The 25,221-nt window shown below is 45.0% G+C and overlaps 1 protein-coding gene across 1 annotated transcript in view; it reads left to right on the top strand.

The window, feature by feature from the left end:
* Positions 1-351: 351 nt before the first annotated feature.
* SAE1 (SUMO1 activating enzyme subunit 1) overlaps positions 352-25,221 on the top strand; it is a 72,493-nt gene continuing 47,623 nt past the window's right edge. The window contains exons 1-5 of the mRNA XM_042968531.1: positions 352-546; positions 12,499-12,610; positions 18,542-18,715; positions 20,823-20,965; positions 23,181-23,280. Of these exons, the coding sequence (XP_042824465.1) occupies positions 449-546; positions 12,499-12,610; positions 18,542-18,715; positions 20,823-20,965; positions 23,181-23,280 (627 nt within the window). The 5' untranslated portion in view covers positions 352-448. The remainder of the gene's footprint in view (positions 547-12,498; positions 12,611-18,541; positions 18,716-20,822; positions 20,966-23,180; positions 23,281-25,221) is intronic.

The following is a 25,221-nucleotide window of genomic DNA, read 5'->3' as shown; positions in this document are numbered from 1 at the left end:
TTGCTCTATTGCCCAACGCCTCCACTACCGGGATTTCAGCAGGGGCTAGATAAATATCTGATGATTTAAAAAGCCCCATAAGTAAAAAATAAATAAATAAAAACTAAAAAGCCCCATTAGGTGAACACTTGGATATTTACCGACGGGGTGGGGGGTGGGGGGGGCAAGAAAGGGGGGCGGGGAATCGCGCCATCCTTGGGCCAGGATTGGCTGGAGCCCCGGTCACGTGGCCGACAGTCCTGCCGGCCCGCCTTTCAGGCGGGCGCGCTTCGCGTGGTCTCAGGCTCTAGGGGCGGGCCGGGCCGTGGAGGAGGTCCTGCGCAGGCGCGGTCCCTGGCGCAGGCGCAGACGCGGCCCGGGCGCGCGGCCGGCGGCGGTTGGCGGCGCGTGGGGCCGGCGGGCGGTTGCCGTGGGCAGGACCCGAGCGCAGGCAGCGGGAGCCGGCGCCATGGTGGAGAAGGAGGAGGCCGGCGGCGGCATCAGCGAGGAGGAGGCGGCTCAGTATGACCGGCAGATCCGTCTGTGGGGATTGGAGGCCCAGAAACGGTCAGGGCCGGCGCGGCTCGCGGGGCCGAGGGGCTGTTGGGGGCGTCTGGCCTGAGGCGTTCGCCGCCCTCGCGGAGCCGGAGGGTCGGATTTGAAGCGCGGAGGCGGGAATTACGTGCCCGGGGTTGGTAGCCTTCCTGAGAGGATTGGAGGGGTCGGTTAGCGGTGTTTCTGGAAGCTGAGGGAAGCGGGGACCTCCCAGGGTGGTGGGAGGGTCGCTCCGAGGGAGGGCCTCTGGAAGGGGCGGCGGGGGAGTCCTGGTTGAGGATTCAAACTCGGGGACACAGGCGCCCAAAGGGAACGATGCGGGGGGGGGGGGTGGGGTCGTGCTTAGGGAGGAGGAGGGGCCGGCCGTGCAGGGGGAGGATGAAGGGGGGGGGCGTAGCTCATTCATTCGTGGATTGTGGGAATCTCTTGGACGCTGGGGGGACTGGCGAACCGAACGCGCGCGAATTTACGTTCTTGGGGCTTCGAAAGGGTGGGCCGCTATGAAAGGAGGAGGGTTTTTGAGGAGTTTTGCAGCAACATATTTCAAGTGGGGAATCTTGAGGAGCTCGGGGAGGCCAGGGGTTGGAGGTGCGCGAAGAGGTTGCGTATGCCTAGGTATGAGGGTGTGTCTCGAGAGGACTGGGCGCTAAGGTTGGGCATACCTTGGGTGTGGGGTAGTTATCGGGGAAATGAGGTCTTCGAAAGGGTTGATTGGTTTTATCAAATATGAAGTACCTGCCACGATCGCTTTTTCTTGGCGCTTAGCGAGTATTAGCGAGCTGCATCCTTTGCCCACATGGAGCGTGCATTTCTGGTGGGGGAAGCAATTAACATAAATAACATGTTAGGCAGTGCAAGTGCTGAGAGAGAAGTAAAGCAGGGACAGAGGATCTTTAAAGGATGCTGAGGTGGGAGAGCTATTTTGATAGGGAGGCCAGGGAAGGCCTCTGGAGAGGCCTTCATTGAGCCACAGACCTGTATGAAGGAAAAGAACCATATGGAAGAAGCTCGCTAGGAGAGAGGAAACAGTGTAAAATTCTGGAGGCCAGAGCGTGCTTGGCAAATGAGAGAGAGAAGCAAAGAAGCAAGGTGGCTGGAAGCAAATGAGATGTAGCTTTAAAAAAAAAAATTTTTTTTTTTTAAATGTTTATTTCTGAGACAGAGCGCGCCAGCGAGGACGAGTCGGGGGAGAGGCAGAGAGAGAGGAAGACAACAGAATCCGAAGCAGGCGCCAGGCTCTGAGCTGTCAGCACAGAGCCCGCCGCGGGGCGGGGCTCGAACTCACCAACTGTGAGGTCATGACCTGAGCCGAAGTTGGTGGCTCAACCGACTGAGCCGCCCAGGTGCCCCGAGGTGTAGCTTTTTTATTCTGAGAAACCCATGGGAAAGTTTTGAGCATAGGAGTCACAGGAGCAGATTTGCATTTTATTTTACTTATTTTAGGTTTTGATTAAAAAATTTTTTTAACGTTTATTTATTTTTGAAGGGGGGGGAGGGGCAGAGGGAGGAAGACACAGAATCCGAAGCAGGCTCCAGGCCCTGAGCTTGTCAGCACAGAGCCCGACGCGGGGCTTCAACTCACAAGCTTCGAGATCATGACCTGAGCAGAAGTCGGATGCTTAACTGACTGAGCCCCCCAAGTGCCCCCCCATGTACATTTTTCAACTGAGTCTCATAGCAGCTCTCTGAAGTAGGAAGAGCAGTGATTTCCCCCTGTACAGACAAGAAAGAGGCTGCACAAAGCAAATCGACTTGCCTCTAAGGAAATTCCAGGTGGAATCGAATTCTGAAGACCTGGAAATGTGAAATGGAAGGTGGCCTAGGAAATGGCCGACTACATTCTGGCAACCGTTTTGTTGCTGATTCTGCATGATGTTTGGACCAAGTTTATCAGAAAACTGAAAAGGAGAGTAATAACCAAAAGGGCCCTCCAGGGAATCCATAGGGTCTAGCAGTTAAAAATTGGGCTGTATCTTTCATACAGTGTTTAAAATTTTTTGAAATGAGTTGCCAACATTTGAAAATCTAGAGAATTGGCTGAATTTGAGGCAAAAATTGGGGTGCTTGGTTGGCTCAGTCAGTGGAGCATATGGTTCTTGATGTTGGGATTGTGAGTTCAAGCCCCACAGTTGGTGGAGAGATTACTTAAAAATAAAACCTTTAAAAAAGCAAGAAATTGACTTCATTTAAAAATACTTAATGACTTAGAATCCCTAAGGCCAAGGAAATATTCAAATAAAAAAATTAAAAACAAATTTATTGCCTTTGGAAGTGATTATTAACAACGCACCCTCTAATGTGGTGAAATAAGAACTTCGGTGTGTCGTCTGTGAAGTTTTCCTGCTGAATATCTTTTAGCCTAATCATGCTTTCAGAGAACAGAGGAACAGATTAAAGAACATTGAGGTAATGATAAGATGTCTAGGATGTGGGGCATTTTATAAGACAACTGTACTGGTTCTGTTCCAGAAGTCAGTGTCATGGAAAAAACAAAGGAAGGGAGTGTTCTAGGCTTAAAAACCATAAAGAGGTGAAGCCAGATGCAAAATGTGAACCTTGACTGGATCTTGGTTCAAAAAGAAAACTCCTATAAAAACGTCTTTTAGACAGTAGTGGAGATTTGAATATTCAGTCCTATTAGGTGATATATGCATATTTTTAAATTTTTTTTAAAGTTTACTTATTTTGGGAGAGAGAGAGAGAGCCCGTGCGTACGCAGGGGAAGAACAGAGTGAGAGGTAATCCCAAGCAGGCCCCACACAGGGCTCGATCTCACGAACCTTGAGCTCATGACCTGAGCCGAAATAAAGAGTTGGACGCTTAACTGACTGAGCCACCCAGATGCTCCTCTATGTTTTTAAGGTTTATTTATTTTGAGAGACAGAGAGAGACAGAGAACTCATGGAGGAGGGGCAGAGAGAGGGAAAGACGGAATCCCAAGCAGGCTCCGCCGCAGTGTCAGCGCAGAGCCCAAAGTCAGGCTCGAACTCACAAACCATGAGATCATGACCTGAGCCCACATCAAGAGTCAGACGCTTAACAGACTGAGCCAGCTAGGTGCCCCCCCCATTAGATATTTGAGAATTATTTTCTAGATGTAATAATAACATGGTTATGAAGGAGAGTGTCCCATTTTTGGAGGTGCATGCTAAAGTTGTGACATGCTGTGGTGAAAGTGTATGGGTAAAAGGCAAAATGCTAACTATTCTTTTTACTTTTCTGTGTTTCAAATTTTTATAATGAAAAGGTGGAAAAGAAATGTGTTTCTCTCTGTCCCTCCTCCTGCCCCATTCCCCAATCTGGAAATTGCTATAATTTTTTAAAGCTTATTTATTTTGAGACAGTGCACAAGTGGGAGAGGGGTAGAGAGAGAGAATCCCAAGCAGATTCTGCACTGTCAGTACAGAACCCAACGTGGGGCTCAAACCCACGAACCATGAGATCTTGACCTGAGCCGAAATGAAGAGTCGGATGCTTAACTGACTGAGCCACCCAAGCACCCCTCTTCTGCAATCTGGTAATTTCTGAATTCTGTCATCTCCTGAAGAATAGAAAGATCAGATATTCCACCTTGCTTGGAGCCAAGCAGAGGCCACCTCTGACATGGCACGTGGTTCTCTAGCCTTGTCTCCATCAGTTCAACTTCCCTCATTGATCTGATTTGCCTGGCCCTACAGGTGCGACTTTCCATTTTTTGCTGTGGGACATAGCCCACTTTATGGATGGGGCTCAAGGAATGAGAGCTGGCTCCCAAGGTTATGCACCAAGTAAAGAGGAGTTGAATCTAAGTGACTCCCTTTCCCCTCCCTCAGCTCATTTTCCACGATCGGGGCTCATTCTTTCAGTCAAATAATCATAAAGGAAGATGTTGAGGCTGGCAGCTGTGTGTGTTTTCAGAATGCATGCTTCAGCAGTTTTTGCACTGCCTTTCACAACCAAGGCATGTCTGATTTTTCTTCCACTCAATAGTAGTTGATCCCGTACCTAAGAGTGAGGAAGGACGGAGGGTGACCCAAAAGAGCAAAGTAGATGATAAGCTCTATGAGGGCAAGCATTTTATAAATGTTTGACAATTAAAATAGGGGTTTGACTGGTCTTATTCAATTTGTAGTGCTTGCAAATTTGTAGACATTCACATGTATTTGTCGAATGATGAAATGATTGTACGTTGCAAAGATCTAGGAATTCAAGAAACCTGGGTTCAATCCAGTTCTGCTAACCAGCTCTCTTGACCTTGGGTCAGTCACAAAGTTTGTTGGCCTTAAGTTCCACATCTGCAAAAAGGAGGAGTGAGTGTGACTAAATTTTTAAGGACTCTTTCGACTCTGAAATTTTGACTTTACAAAAAAGGTACTACAAAAACTTTCCTGTTTTCAAAGCCTCATTGTCCAACACTGCCGCTCTTCAAAAGAACTTCAGTTGGTTCCGTAGGCACACATTTGCCATAATAGTGACTGAGTACGTACTGTATCTTAGGAGCCAATCCTGATTGTTTCACTTAAGGACTGATTTATTGTAGTGTCGGTAGTGATTAATAGTTCAGTTTGAATCTCAGCTGCAAAAATTCTTAGTTATTTAACCTCGGATACATTTCTTAACTTCTCTGCTTCAGTTTGCTCATTTGTCAAGTGGAGATAATAGAATTTACATTATAAGATAGTTGAGAATTAAAGGAGATAACGCAAGGGATGCCTGGCTGGCTCAGTCAGAAGAGTGTGTGACTCTTGATCTCAGGGTTGTGGGTTTGAGCCTCACGTTAGGTGTAGAGATTACTTAGATGGATAAATAAAAACTTAAAAAATAAAAATAATAGATAATGCATAAATAGTGCTTATGCACAGAAAGCATTGAGTAAATCATAGTTACAGTTATTTGACAAGTATAAATCACTAGCAACAGGAGAAGGGAAGCTACATAGGAAATAGGTTGAGATAAATAAGGCCAGTGTAAAGTAAAAGTCAGTGGGGTGAGTGGAGACTCCAGAAGGATGAGGAAGATTGTAAGGGGAGTAGATTTGCCTGAGCAGATCATGGTGGGGAGCAGCCTTAAGTTCTGTTTTGGATTTTGACAAGACATTGAAGTAAATGTAATGAATGGGCAGTTGGATGGAACAAGATGCTAGATTTAAATGAAAAGTACTTTGCTGTTAAGTGAAGGTGAGATTATCTCTGAAGGAGAAAGCGGTCCAATCTGCCAAATGCTGTTGGCTTTACCATTTATCTGGTTGCACAGACCAGAAACTTAAGACTTCTTTATTCATCTCTGTCCCTTGGGCCCATGTCCAGTCCCTTGTCAAGTCCTGTGTACTCTGCTTCGAACGATCTCAGCCACCTTTCTTTCTTATTCCAAGCCACCCTCATTATCTCTGATTGGTCACCTCAGTAGTCTTCTCAACTGCTCTCCTGTGTTTCACTTGTGATTCTTTATAATCCAGTCTCCCCACAGCAGCCAGATAGATTAAAAAAAAAAAAAAAAAAAAATCAGATCACACAGTTCTCTGCATAAAGCCTTCCAGTGATTTCCTCTTATATTCAGAATAAAATCCAAAGCTTTTAAAATTCATTACCTTCCATGCCTTGCCCTGTCTGATCTTGCCTATATCTCTCTGGCTCACTTCATTTGAGCTCTTGAATCTTTCTGTTCCTCAAATATGCTAAACCTCTCTCTGACCTGAGGTCTTTGTGCTTACCCTACTTAAAATAGTCTTATACCAGATTTTTTCATGACTCACTGTCGTCACACAATTAGACTCAATAAAATAAATGTGAATTTGGTAGTCTTAGGAATTTTTAACTATGAGTGGAATTCACTTGGCTTGACTTAACTTGTAGTGTGTATTGTGAATTCAGAGATTGTGATATAAAGGCTCTGTTCATTCCTTTCCAGAAATTTAGGAGGTATTCCTGTGGCAGAAGTCAAAGAGGAGAGAGCAAAGTTGGCAAATATTTATTTAGAACCTACTTGTGTGCAAAGCAATGTGGAAGAGACATTGAAAGAGGAAAACTCATAGATTGTGGTCAGAACTGTATTCTCATCCCAGTTCTGGCCACTTACTACCTGGGAGAGCTTGGGCACCTTTTCTGAGCCTCTGTTTTCTTTATACTCTAGGCAGACATGAATCCTTTCCTGTGGAAACGTGATAGTGTACTCTGGGGTCTGTGGAGCCCCTTGGACTTCTAGAGAGACATCTTATGCAATACTTAGGATGTGTATGCTTTGTTTCCAAAAGAAAAATGGCAAAGAACCACAATTAAGGTTTCAGTGAGGTGCTATGTATAATTCTATGCCTCGAACCTAGTGAGCCCTCTGTAGAGGGTAACTACTACCATTGTTGTTATCAGTGGACTATATACATAATATATCAATGTAATTTTACATTATTTGTGGTATTGAGAGGCACTATGACTTAAAAAGTATTTTTTTAATGTTTATTTCTGAGAGAGAGACAGCATGAGTGGGGGAGGGACAGAGAGAGAGAGAGAGAGAGAGAGAGAGAGAGAGAGAGAGAGAGAGAGAGACACACACAGAATCTGAAGCAGGTTCCAGGCTCTGAGCTGTCAGCATAGAGCCTGACAAGGGCTTGAACTCATGGACCGTGAGATCATGACCTGAGCTGAAGTCGGACACTTAACTGACTGAACCACCCAGGTGCCCTGAGAGGCAATATAACTTGAAGACCACAGACTTTGGAGCAGTATTGCTTAAGTTGATACCTGCTTTGCCATTTGGCAGTTGTGTGATTTTTGGCAAGTTTGTTTGTTTGTTTTGATGCATTTTATTTATTTATTAAGTTCTTATTTATTTTGAGAGAGAGATAGAGTGAGTGGGGGAACGGCAGAGAGAGAGAATCCCAAGCAGGCTTTGTGCTGTCAGCACAGAGCCCGGATGTGGGGCTTGAACCCACAAACCGTGAGATCATGACCTGAGCCAAAATCAAGAGTCAGACATTTTGCTGACTGGGCCACCCAGCACCGAGGCACCCCAATATTTGGTAAGTTCTGTAACTCTCTTTTCAGTGTATTAGCTTCCTGTTGCTGCTATAACAATTACCACACATTTAGTGGCTTAAAACAACACAAATTTATTCTCTTACAATTCTGGAGGTCAGAAGTCTGAAATCAGTTCCACTGGGCTAAAATCAAGGTGTTGACAGGGCCATGTTCCATGTGGAGGCTCTAGAGGAGAATCTGTGTGACTTTTCTAACATCTAGAAGTTACCTGCATTTGGCTCGTGGGGGTGCATTATTTTGCCTACCACAAACTACAGTTTTCTTCTCTGCAAAATGAGAGTAATAGTGCCTTTTCTTGCAGAGTTGAATACATAAATTGCTTAGAATGGTGCTGGGCATACAGTAAGTATTTAATAAGTGTTACCTATTTATTTTTTTTGATGGCTACCTAGTTTTCCATAGTATATACATATCAGGGCAGTGTGGCCTCAGAGCCCCGGATCTTAATTGTTCTCTCTTACTATTGCCCTTACCAAGTAGCTGATTATTAGCCAATTCCCAGCTATGTAATCTTGGGTAAGCTAGTTGACCTCTTTGTGCCTGTTTTCTCAGCTGCAAAATAGAGATAAGTTACCAGCTCATAAGATTGCCCTGAGGATTAAATAACATAATACGTGTGAAGAGTGCTTAGTACGTAGTGAGATTTTTTAAAAAGATTGATTGATTGATTGATTGATTGATTGATTTAATTTGAGAGAGAAAGAGAAAGAATCCCAAACAGGCTCCTCGCTGTCAGCACAGAGCCCAATGCAGGGCTGAATTCCAAGAACTGTGAGGTCTTGATCTGAGCTGAAATCAAAGTGTCAGATGCTTAACCAGTTGAGCCACCCAGGCTCCCCTAAGACTTTATTTTTAAGTAATCTCTACACCCGACACGGGGCTCCAACTTAACCCCAAGATCAAGTGTCGAATGCTCTACTGATTGAGTCAGACAAGGGCCCCGGCACATAGTGAGGTTTCAGTAAATGTTAACTGTTACTATTTTATTATGTAGTAGATTTATGTAATTCTGCGGATGGACAGCCGGGTTTCTTTTAATGTATTCTATTAATTCAGCAGCTGTTTGAGTAACAGTAAACTAAGTGCCAAGCATAGTCATAGGTGTTAGGGATACGGTGGTTTCTGGAGCTTACATTCAAATGGAGAAGTGGACAGTGAACATATGAACAAATTCCAGGTAGAAGAGGGTGTGGACATAATTTTGGATTAAGTGGCCAGTGTGGGCTTCTAAGGTGGTGACAGTTGAGTTGACCTAAAGAATTGCTCGTGCAAAAAATGGGGGAAGAAGCAGAGAACAACTAATGCCAAAGTCCAAAGGCTGGAGCCTGGCTGTGGGCAAATTAGCAGTGGGGAGAATAGGACGATCCAAGACGGGAGCGGTATGCAGGGCTTTGGGTTAAGGAACTTGCATAGGGAACCACTGAAAGATTTGAGCAGGAGAGCAGCATAATCTGGTTTAAAAGATCTCTCTTCCTGAGCAGGGACAGCAGATTGTAGGGGGCAAGAGTGGAAGCAGGGAAACCAGGTGTAAAGCTGTTGTAGTTTTGTAGGTGAGAAGCGATGGTGTCTGTGGAGGTGAAAGGAAGTGGACGGATGCTGCTGTGAATGGCTTTGTATGTGATCTTTGTGCACACCAGAGTATTTCTGTAGGATTAATTCCTAGAAGTATTCATACATCAGATATGAATACTAATAGCTGCCATTCATAAAGTGTTGACTATGTGCCAGGTACTATTTTAAGTATTTTTCGTGTAATTGAGCCATAAGTAAGCTGTCGGCTCAGGGTCTTTAGCATGGTTAAGGATTAAGAATACAAATGTGATCTTCAGCGTTGATGGCAGTTGAAAAAAAAAAAAACCTCCCAAGCAGTCAGGGTCTAGAGCTCTGTAGGATGTAGGGATCTTGGAGAGGCCACGTGGCTAAATGTGATTTATGTCAGAGGCATTTATATGTTGCAGTGCTCTAAGAGCTCAGAGGAGGGAGCGCGTACTTCAGTCAGCCATAGAGAGGGTGAAATGGCATTTGAGGAAATGGCATTTGAATTGGGGTTTGAAGTCTGGGGACAAGCTTGACTTGGCCTAGAGAGGAAGAGAGAGCATTTCAGGTGTGTGGAATGCTGGGATGTAAAGTCGACAGGTGGGGGGGGGGTAATAAATGGAAGGCAGGTCTGGGTGGCGGTAATCTGGTGGTGGTAGGGGAGAAGGCTGGGCAGGTGGAAGGGAGCCAGTACTGAAGGAATTTAAATGCAGCTTTAGAATTTTTTTGTGAGATTTTTTTGGTTTTTTTTTTTAAATCAGAGTCACACCTACCACTAAGCCCTTTTGGTAATTAGGAGTGGGATAAAGGAGTTCAGTAAGTTGAAGTAACATATCGAGCATCTGTTACGTGCCTGGTATTATGCTAGATGCTTTTGCACACACATTTTACCAGGTTGTCAAGGGGATTAATTGACAAGATGTCAGATCTGGTATCCCCATTTTACAGATGAAAAACCTGAAGTTCAGACAGATTGTGCAGCTTGTCCATGTCACCCAGCTGGGAAGTGGCAGAACCAGAATTCAAACCTGTCTCCAGACCTAGAGGGCATTTAGTGATTAGCAGTGCCCTTTGCGGAAGGAACGGAACGCCAGAGAGAACAGAGCCTGAGAAGAATTCAGGGGGTCTAGGGATTAGGAGGCTGTTGGTATTGTTTGAAGATACGGCTTCCCGGAAGAGAGCTGGACCAATCTGGGCCATTCTTGGACTGAAAGGGAACTTGGCATTCTGGAATTCCGGGGTGGGTGCGGGAGGGGCAGTGTCAGGGAAGACTTGTAGACCGACAGTGACTCCAGAGCCCTGGAAGGTACAGCCAAATGCAAGCGTGTTCAGCCTTTCTGATTCCAAAGGTTCTTTTTGGAAACATTGCCTGTCAGTATGTGCTGATTCTGGAGGGATTGGAGCTCCTCTGGAAAGCCACATGGCCTTTCTTCCTCCACCCACTGGTATAAATCTTTGGTAAGCAATGTACGCTTTGCTAGCATGTTATTTACCTTGCTTGTATCTTGTAGGCCCTCTTTCCCATTCCCTCCTATTCTAACGAAGTGACATTGTCACTTGAAAGGCCGTGTCCGCTAGCCTGTGGTTGATGGTAGAAGGTCCCCATAGAATAAAAGCGATAACAGAGAAGCTGAGACCCAGACATAGGCCTTTGAAGGAAATTCTGTCCCTATTCTCTCCCTCCCCACATTTTACCCTTTGATTGTGTTAGTGAAGGAAATTCAGTATCTCTAGTATCAAGAATCAGTGCAGGACCCTCTTATCGGCCACCATCCTCATTAAAGGCCTCTAATTACATGCAAGTGCTCCTAATTTTTAGGACTACTTTTGAAAGAGTTTCTTTTCTGCATGTTCTCCCTAATACTAGTACAAGTTGAAAATGGGCTCATTTCATAAATTAAGAGCAAACTCCTCAGCCAGCCAAACTTGAATTTATGGGAGATCGTTCTTAGTTCTAACTATCCCTTTTCAGTGTGAATAGTCATACATTTGCTGCAAAAATATTAATGGGTTTGATTACAGAGTGCGGCCCAAGACCCTGATGGGGTTGTTTCATACTACGTGGTGTAAACCAATTCTGAAAAATTCCGATTGTGAAACACTTCTGGGTCAAGGGGTTTTTTTCAGCTAAGATTTCGTGGAGCTATACTGCCTTCCACTGACCTCAGATTTAATTAAGTCCAGACTTTTTCTTTTTTCTTTTTTTTTTTTTTCAATATTTATTTAGTTTTGGGAGAGCGCAGGTGGGGGAGGGGCAGAAAGAAGGGGACAGAGGATCTGAAGTGGGCTCTGGCTCTGCGCTGACAGGCTGACAGCAGCGAGTCCGACATGGGACTTGAACTCGGGAACCGTGAGCTCGTGACCTGACTCGAAGTTGGACGCTCGACCAACTGAGCCACCCAGGCGCCCCTAACTCTGGACTTCTTGAGACAGCCCAACCTCTGACTACCTTCATTTAGCCTCATCTTTTGTCACCTTACAGACTAGGATGATCCGAACACTTTCCAAATACACCCTCTTTCATGCTGCTACGGTTTTGCTTGTGTGTGACAGCCTAGATAGTAACTTTTCTCACCTCCTCTCCTGCTGTCATACCAGTCCGGGCCATCGTCCCCTCTCTCAACTGTGACACCCTTCCCCCAAGGGTCCCCCATCCCATGGCTTTCTATGGTGCTCAGAGTAAGATCCAGCCCTTACAATACCTGTAAGAGCCTTCATGACGTGGCCCCGGTTCTGTCTGTGACCCGTCTCCTACTGTTCTTCCCTTTCCTCACTGTTATTTAGCCGCTCTGTCCTTCCTGTCCCTGAAACATGCTGCACACCCCTCTGCTTTCAGGGCTTTTGCACTTGTTGTTTTCTTTCCTGGAATGCTCTTCTCCCAAATATCTGTATATTTGTCCATTTCATCTTGATTTTTGCTCAGCAGCTTTTCAGAAAGGCCTTCAGTCTGCATGCAATAGCATCCTCCATCATTCTTGATCCATATCCTGCTTGATTTTCATCACTTTTTTATGCCCAACGTGGGGCTTGAATTCACGACCCTGAGATGGTGTCACATACTCTACTGACTGAGCCAGCCAGGCGCCCCTGGTTTTCATCACTTTTTGGTATATTATATATTTGTGTACCTCTATCATAAAATGTAAGCTCAAGGAGGACAGGGATTATGTCTATTTTGTTTACTGATACATTTCTATACCTGAGAAGAGTGCCTGGCATAGTAGGTGCTCAGTAAATGTTTATTGAATGAATTCTTTGTAGGATGGATTAGAGCCTCTTCCCTAGATTTGAGGCCTTGGTGCTTCCGTGCATTTAATGAAAACCAAAGTTACTTCGCTGTTGCTTTGGCTTGTTCTTAACGATTCGGTGAAGCTTCCACTGTTCTGTGGCATCCGGTTAACAGTTGTCTGCCTTATAGGCTGCGGGCCTCGCGGGTGCTTCTTGTCGGCATGAAAGGACTCGGGGCTGAAATTGCCAAGAATCTCATTCTGGCGGGAGTGAAAGGACTGACCATGTTGGATCCTGAACAGGTGAGATGTTTGGCCACCTCAACACTCTTTCTTCACAGTCTCCCCTCTTTAGTATAAATATAAACACTTGGAGATACTCTGAATTGCTACATGCCCCTGCCAAGCTGTGCAAGGAGGGCTGGCATTAGTGGAGCCTTTGGCCCAATGGCACTGGCACATCCTAGGTGGTCGACCACTCTCCTTGAGCTTGCCAGTCTGTAAAGTGTAGTTAATCTCTCGCTTGGAGGGTTACCGTGGGGAGGAGAGGGGGTGGTTTTCTTCCTTGTACCTGTACACCACCTGCATGACTAATTAAAAGTGCAGAATTGCCTTGGGGCTTTGTCACAGGATAGCCTTTACCCTGAGTGATTCGGCTTTAGAAGGTTTGAGATGATGCTCAGGAGGAATCTGTACGTTTGAAAGCTGTCTCAGGAGAGCTTCTTTGAAAAATGTTGGATCAGAGAGGATCTATGCAGACTGCTTAGCATAGTGCTTGCATGTAGTAAGCATCTGATAATTAATTACATCATAGACCATTTAATTGTTGCCATAATAGTCGTTCCCAGCTCCTGTGTAGCTTTTTCTGACCAGTTTCTCCAAGGTGAAAATAACTTCTTTCTCTACACTCTCATGCTATAACATTTTAATTTTCAAAAAAACATTTTAATTTTCTTTTATACAAAAGCTTAAATATATACAGAAGTAGAATAGCATTTGACACCCCATCTACCTGGCTTCTACAGAGATCAATTTTTATTGATTTATTTATTTTTTTATCGGTATTTTCTCGCCTGTATTTTTTGGACAGTATTTTTATTTTATTAAAAAAAATGTTTTTTAATGTTTATTTTATCTTTGAGACAGAGAAAGACCGAGCATGACCAGGGGAGGGACAGAGAGACAGACAGACAGACAGACAAACAGAGAATCCGAAGCAGGCTCCAGGCTCTGAGTTGTCAGCACAGAGCCTGAAGCGGAGCTCCAGTTCGTCAACCACGAGATTATGACCTGAGCTAAAGTCAGACACTCAATGAACTGAGCCACCCAGGTGCCCCCCCCCCAATTTTTTTTAATGTTTATTCATTTTTGAGAGAGAGAGAGAATGAGCAGGGGAGGGGCAGAGAGAGAGGGAGACACAGAATCCAAAGCAGGCTCCAGGTTCTGAGCTGCCAGCACAGAGCCTGATGTGGGGCTCAAACTTGTCAACCACGAGATCATGACCTGAGCCAAAGTCGGGCGCTTAACCGACTGAGCCACCCAGGTGCAACCCCCTTTTAAAAAATAAAACTTTTGGGGCGCCTGGGTGGCGCAGTCGGTTAAGCGTCCAACTTCAGCTCAGGTCACGATCTCGCGGTCCGTGAGTTCGAGCCCCGCGTCGGGCTCTGGGGCTGATGGCTCAGAGCCTGGAGCCTGTTTCAGATTCTGTGTCTCCCTCTCTCTCTGCCCCTCCCCCGTTCATGCTCTGTCTCTCTCTGTCTCAAAAATAAATAAACGTTAAAAAAAAAAAAATTAAAAAAATAAAACTTTAGGGCGCCGCACCTCGGTGGCTCAGTCGGTTAAGCGTCTGGCTTCAGCTCAGGTCGTGATCTCATAATTTGTGAGTTCTGGCCCACGTTGGCCTCTCTGCTGTCAGGGCAGAGCCCGCTTCACATCCTCTGTTCCTCTCTCTTGCTGCCTTTCCCCTGCTTGCGCTTTCACTGTCTCCAAAAAAAAAAAAATTAAAACAAACCCCAAAACCTCTGAAGATTATGTCATCACATGATACTATTAGTGTCTTTCCTTATAGGCAATGAATAAGGGTCCTGTTTCATACATGGTAACTACCACACACAGAGTGTGGTATAGGCTCTGTGGAAGAAGGTAAATGTTAATGAAAATTTTAAAACATTTATTTATTTTGAGAGAGAGAGAGATGGCGAGAGAGCGCGCATGTGCATGGGGGTGGGGCAGAGAGAGAGGGAGGGAGAATCCCAAGCCACTCTGTGCTTGATCTCATGATCTGTGAGATCATGATCTGAGCCGAAATCAAGACTCGGCTGCTTAACGTACAGAGCAACCCAGGTGCCCCCCAAATGAAATTTTTTAAAGCTCATCTTGTTTGGGTTTTAGGAGAAAAATCATACCTGGATTTTTTTTTTTTTTTAATTCTTCTGCAGTGAAGACACGTGGGTTGGCTCACTTAATATCACAGTCACAAATTGATTTTTGACTTGAATTCAAAACCTTCTAAGGAAAGAAATTCCTGCAGGCAAGCCGCCAGATTATTAACAGTCTGAGCTCTTGCCTTTTTGACATTTCCCCAACCACAGTGCCCCCTAGAGGCATCTGGAGGGAGAATTTGTTTGCAGGGAAGGATGGTTTCTAAACGTGGAGGCAGGCCCTTGGTGTGGGAAAATGAAACCGGATGGGGATAGTGACTTCCTCATGTGGTTGGGAGCGCCGGAGAATGGGGAACCATGATCTAATACTGAGCGGTGTGTGATGCAGTTCTGTCACTGCCTCAGTCCAGTGATGGGTGCCGCCAGTGTTACGGTGACCAGGCCGACTATCCTCCCTTCCCTCTCTGCTTTGAGGACTTACAGTACTTTTCACCACCTATCTGGCACTGCAAAGCCAAATCTTCTGGCTGGTTTTCAAGGCCCAACACAGTGGTTCTCAATCCCATCTGTGCTTTGAATATTGGGGGGGGGGGTTTGAAAGTTTTCCAAGTGAGTCTAGAAGTCAGGGAGAGTTGAGAACTACTGGCTTTGTATAACCTGGGCCCAGTCAACTTAGCCTGACTCCTACCTCATATGTTTAGTGGTTCATGGACACTCTTTGGTTGTTCTGCCTTTTGCAGTTTGCTTGTACTTTTTTTCCCTGACTGGGAACATCTCAGGGAGACCGTGCTACCTAGTGCAAAAGCTCTGGAATTATGTCGATTTGGGCTCAAATCCTACCTCTTCAAGCTGGGTTAAGTCTCTTAACCTCTCAGAGACTCTGTTTGCTCATCTATTAAAATTTTTTTTTTCTTATTTATGTGTTTATTGTAGTAATCTCTGTACCCAGTGTGGGGCTTGAATTCACAACCTCAGGATTAAGAGTCACATGTTCTACCAACTCAGCCAGGCAGGCACCCCTCAGCGTGCTCATCAAGGACGTTAATTCCTGCCCTACAGAGGTTTTCATTTTGTTTACATCAGCAAACATCCGAGAGTACCTGCTGGCTGCCCTGAAGCATTCTAGATCCTTGTGATACAAAGATGCACAAGATTTGGTTCCCATTCTCAGGGTTTATCCCATAAACCGGAGCAGCCTACCTGACTCAGGTTTTGGTAGGGGGACACGAACGGCTTCCTGGAGCTGTGATCTTAGTTGAGGCTTACAGAACAACTGGAGGTTTCTCAAGTTGAGGGGCTGTATTTTAGGCAGGAGACGTTATTAGCAGTGGCACAGAACAGCATGGTAGAAATAGAACATAGCGAGCAGTGCTGTTTGGTGTTTTTAGAGTGTGGGGCCCGAAGTGGTGGGGGTGGATGCAGGCTGTAGGTAAGGTCCAAATCACGAAGGGCCTGTTAGTAAGCCTTGCTGGAAGCTCATACTCCATCCTCTAGGTGGTGAGGATTTCATTAAAGAGTTTCAAATGTGAGACAGGTGACCTAGCCAACTTCCGGCTCTTCGTAGATCACTGGCTACTGGGTATGATTGGCACAAGGTCTGGGGCAGAAGACCACTTAGCTAGAAGGCTGCATTAGTAGTTTATTTTTTTTTTGTTTTATTTTTTTCTTCTATTATTTTGCATTAGTAGTTTAGGTTAGAGATGAGAAGAGTCTGAGTAACAGCACTGTGATAGAAAAGGCAAGAAGCACTTGAGGTGGAAATACCAGAGGATAGAATCAGTAGGATTGTATATGGGAATGTAGGGGAGGCAAGGAATGACTGCAGCAGTGATGCTTCCTCAAGGTGCTGGACGCTGTTCTAAAAGCAGCACTTGTAGTATCTCATTTAGTCCTCACAGCAACTCTGAGAGTCAGGGATTATCATCCCTATTTTACAGAAAAGGAATTGAATTGCTGGCCCACCCAAGGTCACAGTAGTTGCTGTGACCAGGACCCAGACAGTCTCTTTGTAGAGCCCATGCTCTTAGCCATCTCAGCAGGTGGCTGCTCTCAGGGAAATATCAGGGATGTAAAGACTGGGTTCCTGACTCAGGTGACTGGATGGGTGGTTGGTAGGCTCATCAACAGACAAAAGAAAAAAAAATAGTCAAATACGAAGGGCCTGCGGACTTACCCGGGAGGAAATATCTGGTGGGCAGTTTAATAAAAGTCTCAGATGGATCAGGAAGCAATCTGTACCTGTAAGAACGAAAGAAGGAACGAGCATGGAGCTATGCCAGGTGGAAAGATGAGTGACTCTGGGATGGAATCCTGGGGCCGCCACACCCAAGAGGGCCCGTGTGGCGGCTGGGTGTCCGGTGGGGCAGGAGCAGAGCAGCACTGATAGAGTGATTAGTTAGTGTACTGTTTTTCTTAACCTCCTCATTTTGCATGTGATTCCCATGTACTCGCTCGCTCAAGGTCACACAGTTAAAGTGGTTGAGCCAAAGATTGGAATCCAGCCTGAATTGTTTCGGAGCCTTGCTCTTAACTACTATGATGTACAGCTTCTCAGTGTGAAATGAGATCCCTGAAGAAGCAGGACAGGAAAGATCAAGGAGACTTAAAGGGCCGTCCTTGAAAGGGAGGAGGACCAGCTCATTTCCTTGGAGAAAAGTTAGCAAGTGCGAGTATGTGCTCTGGGTAGTTGGCCAGAGGAGAGGAGAGAGATTGCTTGTATTGAATCCAGTCTTGGTGAAGGTAGCAAGGTCATACTGGAGATTAATGGTTAAATTAGATGTTTGATGTGGAAAGAATGGCTCTGTGAACAGTGGGAATCTGTAACCCTACTGGCGGCTGTCAGGTGATTGTATTATCTGGATTTAAGGTTCTTCTCTGCTGACATCCAGCCTTGTGGGAGAAATCTTCCCTTTGCTCCAGCCCCCCTCATCTTTCTTTTCTGAATTTTAATTGAATTTAAGAGTCCATTTCAAGCATTCTTAATTTTGTTTGATTTTTGCCCTGGTTTGATTTTATTTCTTTAGCATATTTGTGTATGTATGTATGTATGTACGTATGTGTGTAACTCTACACGCAAACGTGGGGCTCGAACTCAGGACCCTGACATCAAGAGCTGTGTGCTCTTCAGACTGGGCCAGCCAGGTACTGCCCCTCACTGGTCTGATTTATTTATTTATTTTTTAATTTTTTAAAAAGGTTTATTTGTTTATTTTGAGAGAGAGCAAGAATGAGCAGGGGAGGGGCAGAGAGAGATGGAGAGAGACAGAGACAGAGAGAGAGAGAATCCCAAGCAGGCTCTGCGCTGTCATTGTGGAGCCCCAGGGCTCCATCTCACAACTGTGAGATCATAACCTGAGCTGAAATCAAGAGTGGGAGGTTGAACCTACTAAGCCACCCAAGTGCCCCTCACTGGTCCGATTTTAAACCAATCGTAGGCAGGGACTACATCCTTTAAACTACTGTTGTTTGTCTAGGAGTATCCTTAAAGTTTGGCACAGAGTAAATATTTGGGGTAAATTCTTTGCACTGATAATTGTGTCACTTTATTAGTTACAAATTTAATCGTGGAAGAAGAAAGAGTGGACATTTCTGTTTAGAGTGAATTTTCTTTACAAACACCAGGGGGTGCTCTTTAACTATCAATGCGAAGTGAAAAAAAAAAAATGTCTCTACTTGAAAGCCTTCGAAGGATTGAGCGTATGGAGGATACATTAGGCAAATTCCCACTCGAACAGTAATACAATTAAATTGTAGGTATTTTAGTTATGCTTTGAAGTGGAAGCGTTCGTTGTCTTTGAAAAATGTTTTTTCCCCAAAATTCAAGCATTTAAAAAAAAAAAAAAATTATTCCTAGGTATCTCCAGAAGACCCCGGAGCTCAGTTTCTAATCCGTACTGGATCTGTTGGCCGAAACAGGGCTGAAGCCTCTTTGGAACGAGCCCAGAATCTCAACCCCATGGTGGATGTGAAGGTGGACACTGAGAATATAGAAAAGAAACCTGAGTCATTTTTCACTCAGTTCGATGCTGTAAGTTTCATAAAGAGTGTAAAATCTTTAGGCTCAGTACATTGCCTTTGTAGTCTCAAGTCTTGTATTGCCTTAGTGTATGTGCCTTATTAGCATATTGCTTTTCCACGTTGAATGTGTCGGTAGGTAGATCCAGTCTGTTGGTTCTGCTGTGGCTGTTTGTGCCTTGCTGTCTGCTGGTTTCTTCTTTGGGCATATGTTCCCTTAGACCAGGTTTCATCATTGGTGTTTTGTATTCCTTCCAGAATCTTTGCACATAGCTTTGGTACATTTTATTGCAAATGTTTTCTCCTAAAAACAAGTTGGTGGTTAATTTCTGTAGTAGAGGCTTGCTTTTTCTTTTTTTTTTTTTGGTTAGAAATATCAAACTACAGCTTGTGTTTTGTCTTAAAAAAAGAGCACACCTGATCCTGGTCCGTGTCTGTCTCTTTCACACAGCCACTTTGACCACGTTGCCATGGATAATGAGACAAATTCACTAGTCATAAGCCAAATGAGGCATATCCAACCTCATTTGGTTTCACTGCCAGATCTGTGGAGAGGTGAAAGGATAAGTTAAATTCGGTTCCAGCGTCTGTGACCTTCAGACATGGTTCCCTGGACCCAGGAAAAGCTAAACAAATGTTGGATAACCATGAAATAGTCACAGATGATCTACTTGTTTTTTAAATGAAAGGCCCATTACACGAGAGGTTAGGATTTGGGTTGGGTAGTTTGTTTTTCCACACTGTTATATTTCATACGTGCATCTGTTCAAATATGTGCTTGGAATGATGGATCATCTGTGCGTTTTGTCTGTTTTTTTGGGTGTGTTTTTTTTTTTTTTTTTTTTTTTTTTTTCAATTCTATCTTGTATCTTCCAAGTATTGGAACATTTTTCTGTTTGGACTGTTTGGACCATCTTCTCTTCATTTCTTTATCCATAGTAACCACATTTAGTTAATTCTAGCCGCCCCTTGAATTTCTAGTACTTAGAGAGAGGGTTTCTAAGAACTGAAGCACCGGGCCGGTTGCTTGTATAAAGCCTTTGTGCTGGGTGAGGTGACTGCCTCACTGGGCCATGTTTGACTGGTCCTTGGAGATTTTACATTCACTTTTGACTCCGCAGAGTTCCCTTTGGTCGCTTGATTGCATGTTCAACTGTGGGTATCTTGCCTTTTAGATATGATTTTTTTTTCCCTTAGGTGGCCGCATCCTTTGAATGACACCAGAGGCACTCATTTCTGTGGGCTGTTTCGGTATTCAGGCTGCCAGACAGCAGCAAAGAGGTTCTGTCAAATGAAAATATCCTTTTGTAACTTCTTCTCCAACTTTCTGTGTTTAGAAGAAAACATGTGCAATTTGGAACTTGTTTTCATAGCCCTTATCACAGAGTTTCTCCTGAAAAGGTGTTTTATGCCGTAAAACTTAGCTATTTCCAGTGCTTCAACTTACTGGAACACAACCTAGGGGTCTCAGAGCAACATTGATAATTCCATTGAGTGAATCACCGGTTCATTGTCTACGTCTGAATGGAAGGTCACTTGGTGTGTAACCTTTTCTTTTGTCCTCAGATTCAGATAAAGTTTCACTTTGAAAACTGTGGAAAACTGTGGAAAACTAATCTCAACGGGACTTGTTTATCTTTTTTATCTTAACCTATCAATCAAAAGAAGGGGGAAAAATGCCCTCGTATTTAAAGTGACCTTTGGGTCACTTAAAACTGGTTTTGCTTCTTGCGATAGCTTATTCAGATTTTAATAGATTTAGTAATTTAGAAGTAACTTACGCTAAATTGTTACTGTGTTTTTCCACTTCACGGAAACTGTGAGATGTGGTTTGTTTATGTTTACAGAATAGAGGAAATAAATTCATTGAATAGCTTTTACTTTCTAGCCAAACCCGTTTTGTTTTGGTTGCTGAAAGTAGAGGTCTTGCAATTTATATTTCTCCTGAAACCTGCAACTTGTCTTTTGTCTTCTAACCATAGGATCCAAAGAACCTGTTATACCAGTTCAAAACTGGCTTTAGACATGCCCAGAGAGACTGTTCATTAAGATTTATTTAGACATCAGGGCAGTGATTCAGTTTGCAAAACTCACACCCAGCGAATTTTTTCTCTCTGCAGGTTTGTCTGACTTGCTGCTCCAGGGATGTCATAGTTAAAGTTGACCAGATCTGTCACAAAAATAGCATCAAGTTTTTTACAGGAGATGTTTTTGGCTACCATGGATACACATTTGCCAATCTTGGAGAGCATGAATTCGTAGAGTAAGTTCTGGGAGAGGAGGGGAGAACGTAACATTTTCAGAAAAATACAGTTTTACTCATTGGTGGGGAACAACCCATCTAAGGAAAGTGTTCTTAGAATATTCAGAAACCATTTCATTTTCAGCTCACTGATTATATAGGTTGTGTGTTCAGAATCGTAGGAGATGCAGCCCCGTCTTCCAAAATAATGTTCTGATCTAAATCCTAAATAAAGCAGAGTTCTTTAGGAATCAAAGTACACCATTGTGGGTATTTGATGGGCCTGGACTTCAGTTGGTGAAACCACACACCTCCTGTATAGGGGAGGCTTGCTTGGATTGCCTTTCTCAGTTTTGGCTTCTGTGTTTTCAGGTTGGTAGTAAAGTGAGTACAGAGTAGTCAGATGGGTAACTCTGGAGGCACACTCAGCCAGTCTACTGGGAAAAGCTCCGAAGTCCAGACACTGCTTTGGTGTAACAAACACACCTCATCCTCTCATTTTGAATATCAAGGTTGCAGACCCTAGGGATTCTCACATGATGGGACCTGCAGTGGTTTGAACTTGCAGCTTCTAGATGAGAGATGGCAGATGATACCCGTGTTGTAAAACTCTGTGGTGGGTTTTTGGCTGTTGTTTCTTGTATGTCCCTTGCTAATAAGAGGTAAAAAGACACCCTGTGTGGTAGGTGAAGCTTCCTACCAAGAATCAAGAATTGCCTTCTGGGGTGCCTGGGTGGCTTGGTCGGTTAAGCGTCCGACTTCGGCTCAGGTCATGATCTCGCGGTCCGGGAGTTCGAGCCCCGCGTCGGGCTCTGTGTTGACAGCTCAGAGCCTGGAGCCTGTTTCGGATTCTGTGTCTCCCTCTCTCTCTGACCCTCCCCCGTTCATGCTCTGTCTCTCTCTGTCTCAAAAATAAATAAACGTTTAAAAAAAAAAAAAAAGAATTGCCTTCTTTTGTTCAGCTTCTTTTAAAAAAAGCTTTTTTAACGTTTATTTATTATTGAGAGACAGAGCATGGCATGGGAGGGGCAGAGAGAGGAGGAGACACAGAATCTGAAGCAGGCTCTAGGCTCTGAGCTGTCAGCATAGAGCCCGATGCAGGGCTTGAACTTATAAGCCGCGAGATCATGACCTGAGCTGAAGTCAGACGGTTAACTGACTGAGCCACCCAGGCACCCCTCTTTTGTTCAGCTTCTTAGGCAAATCACTGAAATTTCTCTGGTCTGCAAGTCTTCTTTCTTTCTTTCTTTCTTTCTTTCTTTCTTTCTTTCTTTCTTCCAGTTTAAAAAAATTTATTTATTTTAGAGAGACAGAGCACCAGCCGAAGAGAGGGGTGGAGAGAGAGAGGGAGGGAGGGAGAGAGAGAGAGAGAGAGAGAGAGAGAGAGAATGAATCTTAAGCTGGTTCCATGCTCCATGTGGAGCCCAGTGCAGGGCTCAATCCCATGACCTTGGGATCATGACCTGAGCTGAAATCAAGAGCTGGACGCTCAACCAATTGAGCCCCCCATGTGTCCCTGGTCTGCAAATTTCTTGTCTGTAAAATCAAAATGAGGGAAGGGCTGACATGTTCAAGATTTCTCATAACTTTGGCATTTTATGGCTTTCAGAAACTCTAGTTCTCTTGGCATACTATAAATAGAGAAGTCACAGTAGAGAAAACAGCCCAGGTTATCTTAATGTGAGTTCCCCATGGCAGAGGGGAGGAATTAAGTTTGGCTTTTATTTCGTGATTCAAGTGAAATTCATAAAGCTTATTGAGAGCTTGCTATATGCTAGGCAGGTGTGCTAAGCAATTTATTATTGTCTTTTTTTAAGTTTAATTATTTATTTTGAGAGAGAAAGTGCACAAGCAGGGGAGGGGCAAAGAGAGAGAATCCCAAACATGTTCCGTGCTGTCAGTACAGAGCCCGATGCGGGGCTCGATCCCACGGACCGTGAGATCATGATCTGAGCTAAGACCAAGAGTTGGACGCTCAACTGACCAAGCCAGCCAGGCGCCCCTGTTATTTCTCGTCTTACAGTAATTGTGTCAGGGATTGTTATTCCCATGTGGTAGGTAACTTATTTATCAGATAATCATTGGCCACCCTCGGATTTGAATCCACCCAGATCTGCCTGACTCCAAAGCTTTTGCTCTTAATTACCATCCTATTCTGTGAGCTGATGATGCTCTTTTTGTTCTAATGGCATGATTCAGAGAGTAAACTCCGTTCCCTCGCTTTGTCACCCTCTAGGGAGAAAACCAAAGTTGCCAAAGTTAGCCAAGGAGTAGAAGATGGACCTGATACCAAGAGGGCAAAACTTGATTCATCTGAAACAACTATGGTCAAAAAGGTATGTGTACTGTGAAGGGGTCAAAGATCAGAAACTTCGGAGCCTTGTAGGGGACGGGCAATTACATCTGCAAGCAGGGGAAGCTCGCGAGTAGTCTTGAAGGGCGAGGTGGGGTCTGGACAAGCCGGGCCAGTGCTCATCCCACTTAAAGGGGATGACTGCTGCTTAGTGGCAGCCAGCTCTTGCCATGAAGACGAGTAGGGACCCAGTGATGCAGGGTATGAATTTTTAACAGAATTGGAGATGTGTTTTTTATCGGCTCTGTCCCAAACTTTTAAATACCGCCAGTCTGTTCACCTTGGTTTGAATGCTGTTCCTTCACCCCATGGAGACAAAAGAAAACATGCCTGCAGGACTGACGTGGTGTGTGGGCCGATTTGGGCTTCTAGTATCTGGAGCAGTATCAGAACCACTGTTCTTGAGCAAAGGCCATCCCTTTTGCATAAAATAAATCTTGGGGGGATAGGTAGATAATTTAGGAAGGTCCTACCTAAGCGGGCAGGAAGACAGTTTAAGCTTGAATTGCGTATGCTTTGCTTCTTTACGATGAAATGTTCGGGGTCGTCTTTCCACCAGATTACCTTTTAAGAATAAAGGCCTCCGTGTTGACAAGTGTTACTATCCGGTGTGTATTTTTTTGTTTTCAGCCTGGTTCGCGCAGTCATTTAAATTCATTTTACAGAGAGAGGAGGGGCGGGGACTTGGAAGGAGATGATCTCGGCCGCTAGCGTTGGAATCTGAGAAGGGAGTCATGCGATGGGGGAGACCAGACAGAAGGGGCCAGGATTGGTTTTGTGGAACCGAGGAAAGACTTGACCGAGCCCATATTTACTCTTTGCTTTGTAGTTTGAAATGTTGAGAAAGAAAAACAGCTGGTCGGAGCTTCGAGTTAAAATTGCTCTAACGGGGGGATTCTGAGAGTGCAGAAACCACAAGAGAGACTGCAGAAACCACAGAAGTGGAACTCTGTTGAGTTTCCCGCAGGGCCGCGCTGGAGATTTGCGTCTTCTTGCTCTGTATGTTTGTGTTGGAAGAGTTTGCTGCTGGGAGTGTGATACAGAGGAATTATTAAGCCCTAAATTTGGTGTCTATTCACAGGACCGGTAATTATCCAGAGCGAACATTGGTGTTTTGGCCAAAACTTGGGTCCTTTTCTTTCTTCCCTCTTTTCTTTCTTTCTGAGGCCCAGTCGAGCTCTATCTGAATAGCGCCGTGAGTTCGGTGGGGGGAGATAAATTGTTAACTAACGGAGGAGCACAAAAGGAGCTTTGTGGGTGCTGTCAATTCATAAATCACACCCTCTTACAAGTGTGACACTTGGCCTTGGTGTGAAGGGTTTTATGGCCTAAAGGCCTTCCCTGATTGAGGCGGGTCTTTTACATTCAAATGGGGAGAGCGGCCAGCTTTGTTAGCCCTTCACAGCTGGAAGTTTCCCTTGAGTCAGTTCTGGTGGTGCCCACTGGGGCAGATCTGGAAACCCCTTCGGGGGGCCACTTTAGCGAGCTATGAGGAGAATGCGGGCGGCCCTGGTAGGCCCCCGGTGGCCTTCGCCTCCCATTCTTAGGGCTCTTCAGTCACAGGGCTCCTCGTGCAGCCTCTTCCCACAGGGGCCGAATCTGAAGGTATCAAAATATTCCCCAGCTGACATTGTTAGTCAGCTGTTTCACTTGGACAATGCAGGCCTGGATTCCAGCCCCGAGCCCTGAAGGTTGTGAGGCATGCGGTGCATTCCTCACTACGGTCCCTGGGTCCCTGGGATTCCGAACCTTGCCTTTGTGCCACCTCACCGAGCCCCCGAGAGCGCCGTGGAAGGACCGGCTCGGACCGGTGGGGCTGCCGCTTCGCCACCGCAGTTTGGGCAGAGACCGCTCCGTGATCTCGAAGTTGTCTTCCAACTCAAAAATTCCTTGATTGAGGTTATGCCCTTTTGCCTAAATTGTA

This window comes from Panthera tigris, chromosome E2, assembly GCF_018350195.1.
Source record: "Panthera tigris isolate Pti1 chromosome E2, P.tigris_Pti1_mat1.1, whole genome shotgun sequence".
NCBI classification, from domain to species: domain Eukaryota; kingdom Metazoa; phylum Chordata; class Mammalia; order Carnivora; family Felidae; genus Panthera; species Panthera tigris.
This window is presented reverse-complemented; position numbering and strand designations above follow the sequence as displayed.